The following is a 16635-nucleotide window of genomic DNA, read 5'->3' on the forward strand; positions in this document are numbered from 1 at the left end:
TGGACACTGCAGGAGAACAGATTGATCTTTGCCCTCTCTGTGCCCCACCTCTCCCCTCCATACACACACAGACTTCTTGCCTTTGGATGGGGCTAGGGGCCGGGTGTGATACCTGGTGCTGAGGACACCATTTTCGGCCCATGAGGCAACAAGTCTTCAGAAGAAAAGGTAACACGGTTATGATGGGAGAGTAGAAGGACAGAAGGAAGCTGGTTCCTGGTGATATTGTCTGAGCCACTGGTTCAGCCTTGGATTGGACCAACCTCTGACTGCCCTTCACAAAAGATAATTTAATGACTATACTATTCAAACCTATTAGGTGGGCATTCTCTTACATGCCACCTAAAGCATCCTGATTGTTATGGCCTGCATTGCTCCCCCCCTCCAAAATTCAAATGTTGAAGTCCTAACCCCCAGTACCTCAAAATAGGACTGTATTTGGAGATAGGATCTTTAAAGACATGTTCAACTAAAATGAGGCTGTTAGGGAAAGCCCCAAGACAGTATGACTGGTGTCCTTATAAGAAGGAAATTAGACACACAAACATGAAAGGCACATGCACAGAAGAAGTTGAGGGCATTTGTTGCCAGTCGATCTGAGCTACAGGAAGTAATAAATGAAACTCTTCAGACTGAAAGACAAGAAAATATCCTGATGGAAATAGGTCTACATTAAAGAATGAAGAGCCTCAAATATAGTAAATAAGTAGACAAGTAGGAAAAAAACTTTTTTCACGTTTTAATTTTTTAAAAAGATAGTTGTTTAACGTGAAAAATAATAACTGTGGTTTCTGAACACTCTATGCAGTAGACGTATGCTGTATGACGCTCACATAAAGACTATTATTTGAAAAAAAATTAATTAAAAAAAAGACTATCATTTGTAATACCCTCTACAGAGGTGACTGTTACAGAGAGAATTCTGTCCCCCAACAAATTCATATTTGGAAGCTCCAATCTCCAATATGACAGACAGTCTTCGGATATCTGCCCTTAAGAGTGCATGTGGGTGACGTAGTGGTTAAGAGTCTACCTTCGGCTCAGGTCACTATCCCAGGGTCCTGGGATGGAGCCCCATATCAGGCTCTATGCTCAGCCGGGAGTCTGTTTCTCCCTCTCCCTCTGCCCCTCACCTCGTGCTTGTGCTCTCTCTCAAATAAATAAATACATACATACATACATACAAAAAATCTTTAAGAGAGAGAGAGAGAGAGAGAGAGAGATAATTAAGGTGAAATAAGACCACAAGGGTGGGGCCCTAATCCAAAAGGGTCAGTGTCCTTACATCAAGAGAGAGACACCAGGGATGTGTGCAGAGAGAAAAGGTCAGGGGAGGGAACAACAGAACGTGGTCATCTGCAAGCCACAGAGAGAGGCCTCAGGAGAAAGCAAACTTGCTGACACCTTGATCTTGGCCTTCCAGTCTCCAGAACTGGGAAAAGTATATATTTGCTGGTACAGCCTTCCAGTCTGGTATTTTGTTACAGCAGCCCCAGCAAACTGATACAGTGATACAGCATACTATTTGTTATCAGGAACATACAAACCCTAGGGGCAACAATAAAAGGGAGCAGGCCTGGGGCACCTGGGTGGCTCAGTCCATTAAGCATCTGCCTTTGGCTTGGGTCGTGATCCTGCGATCCTGGAGTGGGGTCCCCTGCTCTGCAGGGAGCCTGCTTCTCCCTCTCCCACCTTGTTCATGCTCTCTCTTTTGCATGCTCTCACTCAAATAAATAAAATTTTTAAACAAAAAAAGAAGGGTGTGTATGTGGAAAGAACTTACAAGAGACAGATGGAAGGTACATTTGATTAGGTGTGCCCAGAGGGAACTCAAGAGTCCAGGTGAGTGCCTACCACCCAACCTCCTACAATGGCCCCTCTTCCCAAACTGCAAGGTTTGCTGGCGCCCCCTGCTGTGCTGCAGGGCAGGTGCCTGGGGTGGGGGGCTCAAGCATGCCTCAAGTTAGTCCCTTTTCATCCTTACTGGTCTCTGGTCAAATATTTAAACCTTGAGGGAAAGGCAGAGGCTCTGCTCAAACTACTATTATGTATCAGCAGATGCAGACTTTTAATATACTTCTTGGCCTTAATGGAACAGTACATTGAAAAGTGACCAGAATTCAGAAGTAGGGAAGAAAGGCTCAAGTACTGGCCCCACTCAAAATGCAAAAAAAGAAAAAAAAAAAAAAGAATTTTTTTAAAAAAAGGAGGAGGAAGGGGAAGTGGAGGAAGTTACAGCAAGGTGGCTTCAAAGAAAGAAACTGTGCTTTCCATCTTGCCACCGCCCACCATTTTGAAATGAGAGGGGCACTCTGAGAACAGGAGAGCCCTGAGGGGCCGCGGGACCTGAGGGAACCTAGAGGAGGCCTCACTGGCCACTGGGTGACCCAGTCTTGGGTCTGGAGCTCCTCCCAACATCTGTCACTCTTGAAAAAGGGGCGGCCAACCCATGAGTGACCTACAAAACCACAGGAGATGGGCCCCGGGCAGCCAGCACACTACCCGATGATGTCAGCAAAGTCATCTAGATTTTTAACTAACAAATACTGAGCATATTTTCCAGGGTCTCTGCTTCAGGGCTCTCAATTCCTGGATCTATTCATGGGACACCACTCTTGGTTTTGGTTGTTATTTTTCATTTCTGACCTAACCGTGGGTCAACATTTCTCAACCCAGTGAGGACCTACTAGAAAAACCACTTTGTTATTTCTTAGGGTGGGTACACAGGTGTTCATTTTGGGCAAGTTCATTTTAATCTTCTTTAAACTTTTAAAAAAACCACTCTGTACTTTCAAGAGATTTGCTCTTTCCACTGCCCAAACCACCGCTGGCCCCCCAAAACAAACAAAAAGCAACCCTACAGGTACCTGCTGCCTGAATGGTCTCCTTCACATAACCAGACACTAAAACTGCTCTCCCAGGCTTGGAGTTTAGAATTTGCTATCAGGTAAGGGGCCGGGGGTGGGGGGTTGGGGGGTAAGAAATTCAGATTCCCAGGCTCAGCCCTTGTGATGCCATCATCGGTGGAACCCAGGAATCTGCACCTTTTGTATCAAGGGTCCCAGGTGATTCTGATTTGAAGGCAGGTTGGGAGCTCTGACCTACACACTATAGCAGCATGCTGGAAAAGTTTAGAGCTTCATGTGGTCTCTCACCTTTGCGGCTGCCCAGATCCTCAGGCGTTCAAAGCATCCCATTTGGGGTGCACATAGCAGGGACCCCCTGCTCCTCAGAAGGCTCCCTATTGACACATGGTCTCTTACCTGCCAAGGCATAGCAGCCTGAGCATTTGAGGCCAACAAAGCTAAAGAGCCAAATGGCTCAGGGTGTGCCACATGGAGGGGAGGTCTGAGCTCACTCACCTCTCCCAGGTACACTCTGTGAGTTACTGGGAGCCCATCCCTTCACCCAGGCACACAGGGTTCCACCACTAGTCGGGACTGCTCCATAGTTTTATTATCTATAGAATCAAATACCAGCCTTTCCCAGAAAATGACCTCCGTTTTTAAAGAAAGAAGAAAGAAAAAACAAAGGGGTTATTTCCTTGATCACTGAGTGGTGGAACCAAGTCCCAAGACTTATTCTGTAAAGGTCTGAAACCATCGAAGTTTATTCTGAACTCTGCAACCTGTTGCCAACATGGTGTCTGCAGATTTTCTCAGAAGACTGGTATTTCTGCAGAATTCCTTTGTCACGACTGTGTGTGTGGGAGAACATGAACATAGTCAGCTCGGGGGCTTGTGGTAGGAACAGGTGAAGACAGGTTATCACACACACCACAAGCCCTGCCTCCTTCATTTGGGTTGACAGTCATATTGTAAGAACCTTCTTTTTCTTTTTTTTTTTTAAATGGTCAGGCGTGGAGAAGGTTGGCTCATTTCAAATATACATGAGGGTACTGTCTGCAGAGAGAGAGAGAAAGAAGTGTGCCCAGCAGAACTTGACCCAGGGGATAACCGTGAAGATGCATTCCTGACTTCTGGAAATCTCCCAAGTTCCCCTGAGGATGTGCCTGCCCAGGTCCCTTTGGGACACCAAGGGCAGCTGAGACACATCTGCCTGTCTTGGATAATCCGGTTTCATCCAGTACCTGTTTTAAAAAAAGGGCCTCCAGAGGTGAAAGGCCAACCCACTACTCACATCTTAACTGTAAGAGGTCTTTTAAAAGCTCCCTCTTGGAGGTCCCGGGTGGCTCTGTCAAATTCGACTTGATTTTGACTCAGGTCATGATCTCAGGGTCATGAGATCAAGCCCCCTGGTCAGGCTCTGTGCTGGGCATGGAGCCTGACTAAGACTCTTTCCCTCTTGCCCAGCCCCCTGCCCCCAAGTTCTGTATCAGAAAGAAAAGAAAGAAAGAAAAGAAAAAGAAAAAGAAAAAGGAAAAGAAAAGAAAAGAAAAGAAAAGAAAAGAAAAGAAAAGAAAAGAAAAGAAAAATGCTTCCCTCATGCACAGGGAGGCTTCCAGGATGCTGTGGCTCTTCTCATGCTCAGATATATAAAACCCAGATGCCCTGCTCTGGCTCATTTCTCTTTAGCAGCAGCAGCAGCAGCAGCCACCGCCGCAAGATTTCCCTACATAATCACATGACCCTGCAGCTGGGAATCATTGAAATTGTGCTATATTCACCCCATGCTCTGGGCTCCTCTGGCATCATTATAGGGAAAAAAAAAAGAAAGTTCATGCTAAAAGCACATGTGGTACAAGTTATCACTCTTCCTCTCCACTCCACTGTGACCCAGTACAAACATCATCCTCTTGAAATGAGACCAGTTTGGCCAATCCAGAAAAGCCCACCCTTTGCTGAGTGCCTTCTACTCACTGGACGACAGAAGAGGAACATTCTGTGTTAATCCCCATAACAAAACCCATGGAGTAAATACCATCCCCGGTTTTCAGGGGGAGAAAGTGCCTCAGCGAGCTTCAGTGGATTATCCAAAGTCACACAGCCAGTGTGGCAGAGACAGGGACAGCTGAGTCCTGCAGAGTCATGTGAACCAACTATTTCGTGACTAAACAAAAAGTCATCCTTATTCCCAATGTTTACGGAAACTACAAGTGGTATTTTGGATTTAATTCCATTCTCTATTATTAAAGAAACAAATCTTGATTTGTTTATAAGTCAGCTTGGGGTGCTTGAGCAGAGGCCCATTCCTGGGACCTCTCATCCATTTTTTTTTTCTCTTTGGTGGGGCAGATTGCTGTACGCCTGGCCCCCTAGTCACCTAGAGAGAAATATCACCACATCAGTCTATAACTCCTCTCGTTCTATATATAAAAGCACACCTTGGGAAAACAAACTTGTCAATTCCCATCCAGCTTTGCAGCTGGTTCTGAACCTCTGCTACCTTGGTTCTGAACCATAAATACTTGATTCTAGAGGAAAAGCAACGGTTCTCTAAAAGGATGCTTGGGTATTACTAGATTATCGCAGAGCCTGTGACATTTTAAAGCCAGTTTCTCAGGTAACTTCTCTGCTGGACATAAAAGGCCAAGGAAACAGAATCCTAGGAAATCAGGCTTATGGCAATTACATTTGAAAGGGACATCAGAAGAAATGTGCCTATTTCAGCTTCTTATTATTTTGAAATAAAAGTATTTTGCAAATGGCTCTTCTATCCTAAGGAAGTACCTTTCCTTTCCTGCACAAAACAGAAGAATTCTAAACCCACTTTTGCCCTCGTCAACTTACCTGCAGGGGCAACAAGTTGCCAGGCCTCTTGGGACCCTCCCTGTGAACATGAGACGGCTGTGTGGTGCAGTACACACAGGAGGAGCTCAATAAATGCCTGCTGTGAGAATGAATGGTGCTCCTGTCCTGCGAGCTGGATGAGGGGATACACCTCCAGATTTGTGTAACAGCAGATATTACGGTCTGAGACTCATAGGCCAGAGCGTTTCTAAAGTGCCTGGTGCCTCTTGTTTCCAGAATTATCTACCCTCCAGTCGTAGCTCATTTCCTCCTCTGATTCCAAAATGTAGAAGTAAACTAATGTCCACTGGATACTCTTTGACCTCATTAACGTTTTGCAACAAGGTTCACTCAATTTTTTTTAACCCTCAAAGAATCATCCATTTTCAAGTTGTGGGTAAGAATCGCTCATGGATAAAAGTCTAGAAGCTGCAGTCAACTCAGACTCCAGGATCATCATCCTCAAAATGAGGGACAGGAGAGTAGAAACTAAACTGTTACCTGCAGGGAAACGTAAAGGTTGGGGTGTTAAAAGCTCCTTTTTAGTGTTTGTTGAGTTCTTATTGTGTGCACTGGGTATTAAATGCAGGATGTGGGCAGCATGAGGAGGGGCAAGGTGATAAAAGTTAATCCAGCACCACACACAGGGCCTGCCCTTAATTTCGGTCTCACACCTGAGCTGCCTGAGAATGCCAAACAGGGGTAAATTGTCCACTTGGTTTTTTGGTTTGTGTTTGTGTGTGTGTGTGTGTGTGTGTGTTTATCCAGGTTGGCCCAAGTCTGTGCTCCTGGGACTGGGGTGGCACGAACACTGCCTTTCCTCTCTGTGAGAAAACAGGTGGCCCTCACTCCTTATCACTGATCCTTATCCACCTCCTGAGGGTCACCCCACCTTCGGTCCCCTCACTGTGTACAAAAGTGGAGGGGATGGGGAACAGACCATCCTGTGAGGTGCGGTAGCAAAGCTCAGTTGTGCGTGAGCACCAGTGAAATCTTCAAGAAGGAAATGTCTTCCATCCGAGGGGCTGTCCCAAGCAGAAGAGGGTTAATTAGATCCCTGAACTCGGAGACCAAGGTAGTGCCCAGTGCAGTAGAGACCCAACAGCAAGAATCGGCCATTTGAAGCTCCCCAAGGCAGAAACCATCTAGAAATCTGCCCCTCCCCCATGGCATTTCCTAACGAGTCCTGTGTGGATGCAATCATTTCTCTCCACACACCCTTTCCTCCAATTACAACAGAACCAAGATCTGCAGAGAACAGGCCTCATAAAATACTCTTCCAGTGGGGCGGTGGTGGCGGCGGGGAGGGTGTCACCCTCAGTTTTGGCCATTCGGTTGGGAACCCAGGACGGCCTGTACTCAAAACACCCTGCTACGAAGGTGAAGACTGTATTTGGCAATATAGTCAGAAACAGAAAATTAAAGAACCACGAGGAAGAGATATTCCAGCTCCCGCCACCTCATTTCTCATTGAATTTAAGCACTCTAGACCAAAAGGCACAATAGATGAGAAGTCTCCCTTAAGGAAAAAAAATGTAAGGGCTCACTTGTGCAGAATCACTACACTTTTGGGGGAATCTTCTTAGATGTAGTGATTTCTCAATGATTCTTAAATTATGCGATAATCTAGATGAGTATAACGGCTTATAAGGTCCGCATCTGTTCATGCAAAATGGTGAATGCAAAACATTCAATGTCTTAAAAGCCTTCACATTTTATAGGAGGTAGGTGGCATCCACATCCCGAAACGATTTACTCAAATAACAGGTAAAAACTCAAAAGGTGGGCAAAGGGGTGGTGGAGGCAAATGAATGTGTACGGAGGGGAACAGCCGTCCAAAAAATCTACAGAAAAGCTAATTGTGTTACCAGCTAGAGAATTAGCAATAACTTGCTGACTTAACTCCCCATGACAGATCTAATTAGAAGGTGGCAATAAATGTTTCCAGGTGTTTAATTAAGTGTGATAATTCTTTCTTTCCTTTAAGAGAGATGGAGTCATATGTTTACATTTCACAGCATAATGTTTCCTTAGTTAAAACACTGTGGAAACACTTTTGTGTAACACAGGATTGAAACCAGGATAAAAATATCTGCTGAGATAAGCAGCACTTAAAGTGATTTATCAGCTCTGGCTTTCATATGCCAGTGTACAATGGCAACGTAAAGGCTGCTCTGTTCTGGTGATTTCCTTTAGCCACAGAATTTTCTGCCATCCTTACTTACACCTCAATGAAAAATTTCTATTCAGCACGTCGTTTCCCTATCAGTAGGTCTTAAATGAATTCTTATCCATGAAGTGGGGAAATGTCATGGGGATCTCTACTTTCACAGCCAGAACACAGCAAGGGTAGAATGAGATACAGAAGAATTCAGAGACTTTTGGAATTGGATGGAACCTCCTCACCAACCAGGGGAACCATTTCACGGATGGATTCGAGGACGGTGAGGCTATCAATTGACTTTTTTAAAATGCAGAAATGTACTCTAAGTGGAGAGAGTGTTGAGCACCCCACCGCCCCCAGGAAAATAATTCACAGAGAGACGGAATGAAAGATTCTGTTGTTGCAAGGCTGGGCTCTCCACTAGGGTCTCCTGCCCTCCGACACCCCTCAGGGTGCTGCTCCTTCTACCAGTTCTGGTGTTTCAGGAATCAGCGGGCTTTAGCATTCCGGCGTCCCACAATCAGTAAAGCATCCTCTAGGCGTCTGAGTTTGGTTGGTCAGCCTGGTCTTGAACACACCTATCAGCCTCTCTGCGTCCCAAGGCGCTCGTCGGGTGTTCCTCCATCAGATGCTTAAGGCTCGAGTCTCCCACGAGCGCGCGCACACGCGCACACGCGCACACACGCACACACGCGCACACACGTGCACACGCGCACACACGCACACGCACACGCGCACACACGCGCACACACGCGCACACACACACGCACACACGCACACGCGCGCACACACGCACACGCGCACACACGCACACGCGCACACACGCGCACACGCACACGCACACACGCGCACACGCACACACACACGCGCACACACGCACACGCACACACGCGCACACACACACACGCACACGCACACACACGCGCACACACACACGCACACACGCACACACACACAACTTTCTTCTTCAAACGCAGGCTCCATCGAACGACCGCCAGGCAGAACCCGTCGCCCGCCCGCGTGCGGCCTCAGGCCGGCGTCAGTCTGCGGTCTGGGCGCCGGGAACCCGGGCAGCGCTGCGGCCGGCAGGGGCTGCGGGAGGCGGCGTGACACCTAGCGGCGGCCGCGTCCACAGGAGGAGGCGGAGGGAGGAGAGCGAAGGGATCGCGAGCGGGCTCAGGGCGGGAGGTGGGAGCGGGGGCCGGCCGGGCGGTGGGGCTGCGGGCGGGGGCTCGGCCGCCGCCTCGCACACGCGGGCGAGACACCTCCGGGAGCTTCCGGGCTGTGCCGCCGGCGCAGGCTCACACTCGCTCGCTCACACGCGCCCACGCACACCCACGCGCCACCACACGGAGGAGGAGTCTCCTCGAAAGTCCGGGCAGCGGAAAGCAGCCGGGAAGGCCCCGCGACGGTGCGCGCGAGACCCGCTCGCCGGGGGCACTTACTCGGAGGAGAGGGCGCGGCGGCGCCGGGACTCGGAGGCGAACCTGGGGATCCGACGGCGCCCGGCGCGCCTGAGGCTCGAACGCTCGCGCTCGCGGGCTTCCGCCGACCGACCAGCAAGCGCGGGCCCCGGCGGGCGGGAGAAAAGGAGCCGGGGGCCGGGGGCGGGGCGGACCGGGCGGGGTGGGCGGGGCGACGGGAGGCTCCGGGGGGCCGGGGCGGGGCCAGGGCCGGGCGGGGGCGGGGCCAGGCCGTCGGGGCGGGGGCGGGGCCAGGCCGTCGGGGCGGGGCTAGGCCGTCGGGGCGGGGCCGCCAGAAGCCCGAAGGTCGGGAGCGGAGCTGAGAGGAGGAGCTAGGGGTCCCGGGCAGCGGAGGCGGGAAGAGGAGCCCGCGGGCGAAGGGGGCGCGGGAGAGGCTGAGCGGCGGGTAGCGGAGGGCCCCCGGCGGTCAGGGGCGGGGGAGGAGGGCGAGGGGGAGGGGCGAGGTGCCCTGGGCTGGGCGCACCCAGCAGACGGCCCTAGGAGGTCGGGGGCGACGGGGAGGGGCGAGGTGCCCTGGGCTGGGCGCACCCAGCAGACGGCCCTAGGAGGTCGGGGGCGACGGGGAGGGGCGAGGTGCCCTGGGGAGTGCGCACCCAGCCTGACGCTGGGGCGGCGCGGCGGGTGCTCCTTCGAAGGCGGACGAGGGCTGGGCAGAGGTCTGGGAGCTGGGTCCGGACTGGAAGGACGGACCTCTGGGTGCGAGGGGCCAGGCCTGGCTTGAGGGACGCGTTCACACCCGTTTCCTAAGTCGCAAAAATGAGACACTAGCCCTGTAGTGTGTTGAGACGGTTAAAGCAGCTCATCATGCGTGCTCACCGCGCCGGCACGAAACAGGTCCGCAGGACTGTTACCGTCTGCTGCCATTACTATGGATTAGAAATATCCGTATAAGCACCAAATCGTTTATTTATTTATTTTTGCTTCTCAGCTTCTACGGGCCTCAAGTCCTCCCGGTGACGTCGATGCATTCGCGATTCCTGGCTGCCATTCGCGGAGGCTGCAGGGCTGCCCCTGGCGGGTAAAGGCTCCTTGACTTGTGGGAAGCAGGTCTGCTCTCAGCCACTTCCGTGGACTTCACCGTGACTGCTCCTGCCTTAATTTGACAGGAAAAGGGAGAGGTAGTGAACTAAAATAGTTCCACATTTAGGAAGTGGCACGATATGGCTGGAAGACAGGTAATTAAACACTTTGTAGGTGAAGTAGACCAGAACATCACAACACGTTTGTGTTTCATGCCCCAAATAAGGATATGCACAAGGTTCAGTGGTGTTTAGAAGAGTCCTGTCCTGTGGTTCTAGCTCCGGGGAGGGAGGGCTGGGTCAGGAACACCTTCCTGAAGGAGGTGAGGTGATGTGTGATTGGGGTTTGGAAGAAGGAATATGAGTTTCAGGAGCAGCTACAGGTGGAGAAATGGGCACAGTCAACATTTTTCAAGTATTCAGGAGGATTGGGAAAAGGTAGAGTGTAGATTGGAATGAAGCCAAAATAACAAAAGAGGACCAAATCCAAGTGTTTTGTTTTTTTCCCATAGAGGCTAAAGAGCATTAATTTGACCCTTGGTTAGAAGAAAGCCAGAAGGAGTTTGATCATGGGGGGTATGTCAGTTGTTCCAGAAAGGTTAATCTGAAAACAGCATGGAGAATGCCAGAACCAGGAAACTTGCTTATGAAGTTACTGATATCTGTCAGGTTGGGTTACTGTGGTAGGCAGAAAAATAAATCCGGGAAGGATGTCCACTCCCTAACCCTTGGAACATTTTGCAGATATGCTGAAGTTTAAAGACAATGCGATGAAGAGCTTATCCTGGATTATGTGAGTGGGTCTAATCGAACCATGTGAGCTCCATCAAGTAAAAGAGTGGGTCAGAGAGATTCAAAGTATGAGAGGAACTGGACCTAGTTTAGTAGCCAAGGAATGGGTGGCCTATAGAAGTTGGAAATGGACTTCAGACAACAAAAAAATGGGAATCTCAATCCTATGACCCCCAAGGAAGTAAATTCTCCCAATAACCCAAATGAGCAGGGGAAAGAGGATCTTCCCTTAGAGCCTACAGAAGGGAACTGTGCTCTTAAGGTAACACTGATTTTATCCTGTTGAGACCTACACTGGACTTCTACTTTACAACTGTAAAATAATAATTATAAATAATAAATTTGTGTTGTTTTGAAACCTTATATTGGTGGTCATTTATTGTGACAGTGAGAGGAAACTGATACAGATGCTGAAGACCTAAACTAAGTGGTTGGAGAGAAGATGGCTTGTGCAGGCTCTGGAAATTGATGGGATGTGGGAGTTGAGGGAAGGTAAGTCATCTAAGTTGATTCACAGGATTTCTGGTTTGGCAGGCTGAGTCGTCGGTGGTGCCACCCATCAGAGGGAGGGATAAGGCAATTACTTTCTAAATACTTTTGAATCTGCAGTGATACAACTAAATTAGGATTAAAAGAATTGATGCACCCCTATCCTTCCCCATCCCCAAATAATTAGAAATTATCCTTGCCTGAATGCCCATTGGTAGTGATATTTGTCACCACCAACCGAGAACTGTAGTAATATGTCTGCCATATGTAAACTGGATGCCTTAGGACAAAGCGCAAGTGTTAAGGAGACCTGGCTTCTTCTGCTGAGACAGGAGGAGGAGACTGTCTGCATGAGTGCTTTGAGAGTCAGCCAGGATGTCCTGGTGTCTTCAAGCTCAACCCCACGAACTGTCCATTGCTTCACTTCTTTCTTCCTTGTTCCCAGCTGCACCCTGACACAGCACTGCCCAGAGCCCCTTCTATATCACAGATTCTATAATCTATCTTCAACATTCTACACCCTGACTAGTCTCTCATCCTTGACTTCATTTTTGACTCTTTACATACTTTCATTTCTCCCAGCCCACTTCCTCTCCCACCCAGCCAACCCAACAACCAACACTTCAGCTACCCATGGCTAGTGCCTTCTGTTCCTTCACTTCGTTGTCCTTTCTTTATACTCATCTGGCAAAATCTTCCTGGCCATCCACATTTTCAATATGGACTCCTTAAGAAGAACCAAAAAAAGGTGACACTTGATTCTCTACAGATTCATGACCTCTAATTTCAGCTAAGTCTGCATGGAACCTGGATATCCTCCTGTATCATGGGTGGAATGAAGGGGTTCAATCTTCACCCCTTTCCAGAGACATCTTTCCCACCCCTTGCCCTTCCTACTTTTAATATACCTTCTTACCTCCTATTTCACACAAAACACACAGGTCAGCAGTGGAGAGTTTTCGTGACTTCCTGTGGGACCTAGCAAAAATACCATCTGCACTCATCTTGGCTTCCTTTCCTCTCATTCCAGTGGATCACAGCAAACCTCACCAGTTCTCTGGGACTCCTCGAGCCCTTTATTCATTTTGTTAAATTTTTTTTTTTAAAGATTTATTCATTCATGAGAGACAGAGAGAGAGAGGCAGAGACATAGGCAGAGGGAGAAGCAGGCTCCAATGTGGGACTCAATCCCGGTACCCCGGGATCATGCCCTGAGCCAAAGACAGATGCTCAACCGCTGAGCCACCCAGGTGTCCCTCAAGCCCTCTTTTCTATCTACATGAGCTGCATTCAGTTAAATATCTCTCTATTCTCAACCTCTTAAGTTCTATACTTTCCTTGCAAAACTTTAGTGGTGCCTGGGTGGCTCAGTTGGTTAAGCAACCAACTCTTGGTTTCAGCTTAGGTCATGATCTCAGGGTCCTAAGATCAAGTCCTGTGTCAAGCTCCGTGCTGATTGTGGAGTCCACTTGGGATTCTCCTTCTCTTTCTCCTTCAGCCCCTCACCCCTCTTGCATACTCTTACTCTAAAATACATCTTTTAAAAATGCTAAAATTAGGGTGCTTGGGTGGCTCAGGCAGTTGTCTGCTTTCAGCTCAGGTTATGATCCCAGGTTCCTGGGATTGAGCCCTGCATTGGGCTCCCTGTTCAGCGGGGAAGATGCAGATGGGGTCGGGTAAGAGAATTGTTCAACGTCAGGCAAACTAGAAACTCAAGGATAGAATAAAAATTTTGGGATCAATGCTCTTTCCTATTACTTCCATAGACCACAACCCCCACTCATAGCTAGTACAGATCACCAGTGGCTATACCTTCATCACAGAGTATTTTTAACTCTCTATTCAGAATTATTTACCTCCTATGATAAGTCACTAAAAGGGACATCTTCTGATGAAAGCTTGCTAGAACTATTGCCTGTATCAAAAGGCAACTTTAGCCATAATCTTAGCCAATTCAATCAACCACCCTCTCCAAGAAACTGAGTTTGCTGAAGGTTTCCAGATGTTGAACCCTTGAGCTATTCTGTATAGAAATTAGAGTGCTGCCCTGAATTAGAACACTTATTTTTCTGCAGTTGCACCACTGGCTCCTTGTCTATGGGTTCTTCCTCACCTGAACTATTTTCTCCTTTTTGACCATCTCAAATCTCATTTGAACCTACCCCAAATACTACAAAAGCTAGTTTTATCTTTGGCTGTGTAATTCTTCTCTATATAGTTCTCTCGTGTACTTACCCATGAGATGCTATAGTCCAAGTTGGCAACCCTTGATTTTAAACAAGAGAGCCTCCTACCTTCTTGAATACTTCTAGCACAGCACCCTGAAGCTCTTGTTTTCCTGTGATAGCCTCTCAATGCTTTCCTTCCAATTACCAGTCTTCATAGTAAAGGGTTGCTGTGCTAGCTCCTTCTGTGTTGTCTGTGTGTGTGCATGCACACACGGGTCTATGTAACAATGGCCTCATGGTAATTTTTGAAAAAATTACCCAATACCTGGGTGGATTATAAATGGTCTTGGAGTAGAGATGTGGCCAACCGTTGTGTGAAGTCCCTTTGTTGAGATCTCCAAAAAAATTATGGGTGTGCCATCGAGACCCTTTTCATGAGATACTAGAATTTCTAAGAATCTTTTTTTTAATATATTTTTTTAAGATTTTATTTATTTATTCATGAGAAACACAGAGAGAAGGAGGCAGAGACACAGGCAGAGGGAGAAGCAGGCTCCATGCAGGAACCCGACGTGGGACTCAATACCGGGTCTCCAGGATCACACTCCGGGCTGCAGGTGGCACTAAACCGCTGTGCCACTGGGGCTGCCCAATTTCTAAGAATCTTAATGTGGTATACCACAGCAACCTTGGAGGTAGCTCAAGGCAGAGAAGAGCCCGTTTCAGAAGAAAAAAAAAAAGTATGAGTGTGGCTGTTTTCAGAATGCATTATAAATTAATATGGAAGAAACACACAGTTTTTAAAAGCAAATTTTTTTAAGATTTATTTTACAGAGAGAGAGAACACAAGCAGGGGGAGGAGGGGGCAGAGGGAGACAGAGAAGCAGGTTCCCCATGGAGCAGAGTCTGATGTGGGGCTCCATCCCAGAACCCTGGGGTTATGACTTGAGCCAAAGGCATAGGCTTAACCGACTGAGCCACCCATATGCCCCTTTTAAAAGCCATTTTACTAGGCTGAACTATAAGGGACAGGGAAAGCAAAAAATGTAGAGGTCTTTGAATCCTGAAACTTCTTTTGTTGACATTTTCAGTTAAAAACATGGGCCACTTTTATGGAAAAAAGCTAACTCAGACTTTGAAAGAAAAAAACAGCCCAAGGGTGAGAGCCAAGAGTTGTGGAGAATTAAGTTGAGGGAAGAGGGGATGTCTGGGTCGCTCAGCAGTTAAATGTCTGCCTTTGGCTCAGGGCATGATCCCCTGGTCTGGGTTGGAGTCCTGCAGGGGCCTCCCTGTAGGGAGCCTGCTTCTCCTTCTGCCTATGTCTCTGCCTCTCTCTGTGTCTCTTATGAATAAATAAAATCTTAAAAAAAAAAAAATTCCAGGGAAGAGGATTATTTAGAATCTGTATAGACCAGGTACTACTATGTGACTCCCATTTCCCCTTTTTTAGAATGGGAGATAGTCATACGGTCTCACAACTGTATGTTTGGTGTGTGCAAGACCTATGAACTAATACTAGCTCTAGTTCATACTAATTAGTACTAATACTACATAGGTCTTTAGACTGAGGAGTACTCTACACAAGGAACCCCAATCAAGGAGCCAAATATGTACTTGGACCTGATTTCGATAATGGGATCCTGGGGCTCACGCCTGATCTGGAAGCAACAACAGGATAATATTGGAATTTTGGGGAGTATTTTGCATGTGGGAGGAATATAGTTTTTTAATCATTTAAAATTTATCCAGGGCTGATATACTGTATTACTTAAGTTCTATTACGTAGGTTATACCTATACTGAGTGGACAACTCCAATGAATAAAATCTCTTTCTGTGGAAAGAAATGTGTTGTCATAACAATGGTTTCTATCACCCATCTGTATTTGCTGTGAGAGAGCCTAAGAAATGTTCTTTATTCTCAGAAGCCTTGTGAAACAATGTGATACTGTATCTACATTAGGTCCTTGAATTATTAGCCACATATACATAGGAGTCAAACAAGGAAGAGGAGGGGGGGAAGTCATGAAAAACTAAAAAACAGATTGTGTTTTGAAAATAACTATAGCAAAAGCTATATACCTTTCTAGAAGGCATTTGAGTAATATATGTTCACCTTTTCCCAAGTACTCCAGAGGGTAACATTTTAACCTCTCTACTTAGGTAAATATATCAAGCATCAAAATACTTCAGAGTATTCTTGACAAGGCCACTTCATTCAACAGAGCAGCTCTGTCCTTAAGTACTATGTGGTTTAGGGATCCCTGGGTGGCTCAGCAGTTTAGCGCCTGCCTTCCGCCCATGGTGTGATCCCAGAGTCCTGGGATTGAGTCCCACATCAGGCTTGCTGCATGGAGCCTCCTTCTCCCTCTGCCTATGTCTCTGCCCACCCCCCGCCCCCCCGTGTGTGTGTCTCTCATGAACAAAGAAATAAAATCTTTAAAAAAAAAAAAAGTACTATGTGGCTTAAAGATACAGACAGATTCGCTCTCTCTTTGGTATCCTATTACTCCGTGGGGTTCAAAGGAGTTTGGAAAAATATTACCTCCTTCTTCCCTTCTCCCATGTTAAACTTTTGTGTATTCTATTCTATTCCATGGATGTTCCACAATTTACTTAGCCATTTACCTACTAATTAACATTTAGATTTCCAGTTCTTTCTCCAGATAGTTCAATAAATATCTGGTGCACATACTTATGTGCAGAGGTGCTTTTATCCTTATTTCTTAAAAGTAAGACTGCTTAGTGAAAGTAGGTGTATTCAAGCTTGACATGCATCTCGATGACTCTGTCTCACCTTACTTCTACCAGCAGTGTTCTGGTATGCCTGT

The 16635-nt window shown here is 47.5% G+C and overlaps 1 protein-coding gene and 1 long non-coding RNA gene across 3 annotated transcripts in view; one reads left to right on the forward strand and one right to left on the reverse strand.

Annotated features, from left to right (window-relative positions):
- The window catches only part of TNFAIP8 (TNF alpha induced protein 8), a 115064-nt gene extending 105625 nt beyond the window's left edge, over window positions 1-9439 (reverse strand). Inside the window, exon 1 of one of the 2 annotated variants that reach the window (XM_041761885.1) lies at window positions 9300-9439. In XM_041761885.1, the coding sequence (XP_041617819.1) occupies window position 9300 (1 nt within the window). In that variant the 5' untranslated portion in view covers window positions 9301-9439. Of the gene's footprint in view, window positions 1-5690; window positions 5833-9299 lie in introns of those variants that run through there. The other variant, XM_041761887.1, reaches the window with a different exon arrangement.
- Window positions 9440-9631: 192 nt separating this feature from the next.
- On the forward strand, window positions 9632-11523 carry LOC121495533. The gene is made up of 3 exons (XR_005989012.1): window positions 9632-9723; window positions 10267-10513; window positions 11102-11523. It is a non-coding gene; the product is annotated as an uncharacterized LOC121495533 (long non-coding RNA).
- Window positions 11524-16635: the final 5112 nt, after the last annotated feature.

Source organism: Vulpes lagopus, chromosome 7, assembly GCF_018345385.1.
Source record: "Vulpes lagopus strain Blue_001 chromosome 7, ASM1834538v1, whole genome shotgun sequence".
In the NCBI taxonomy this organism is placed as follows: domain Eukaryota; kingdom Metazoa; phylum Chordata; class Mammalia; order Carnivora; family Canidae; genus Vulpes; species Vulpes lagopus.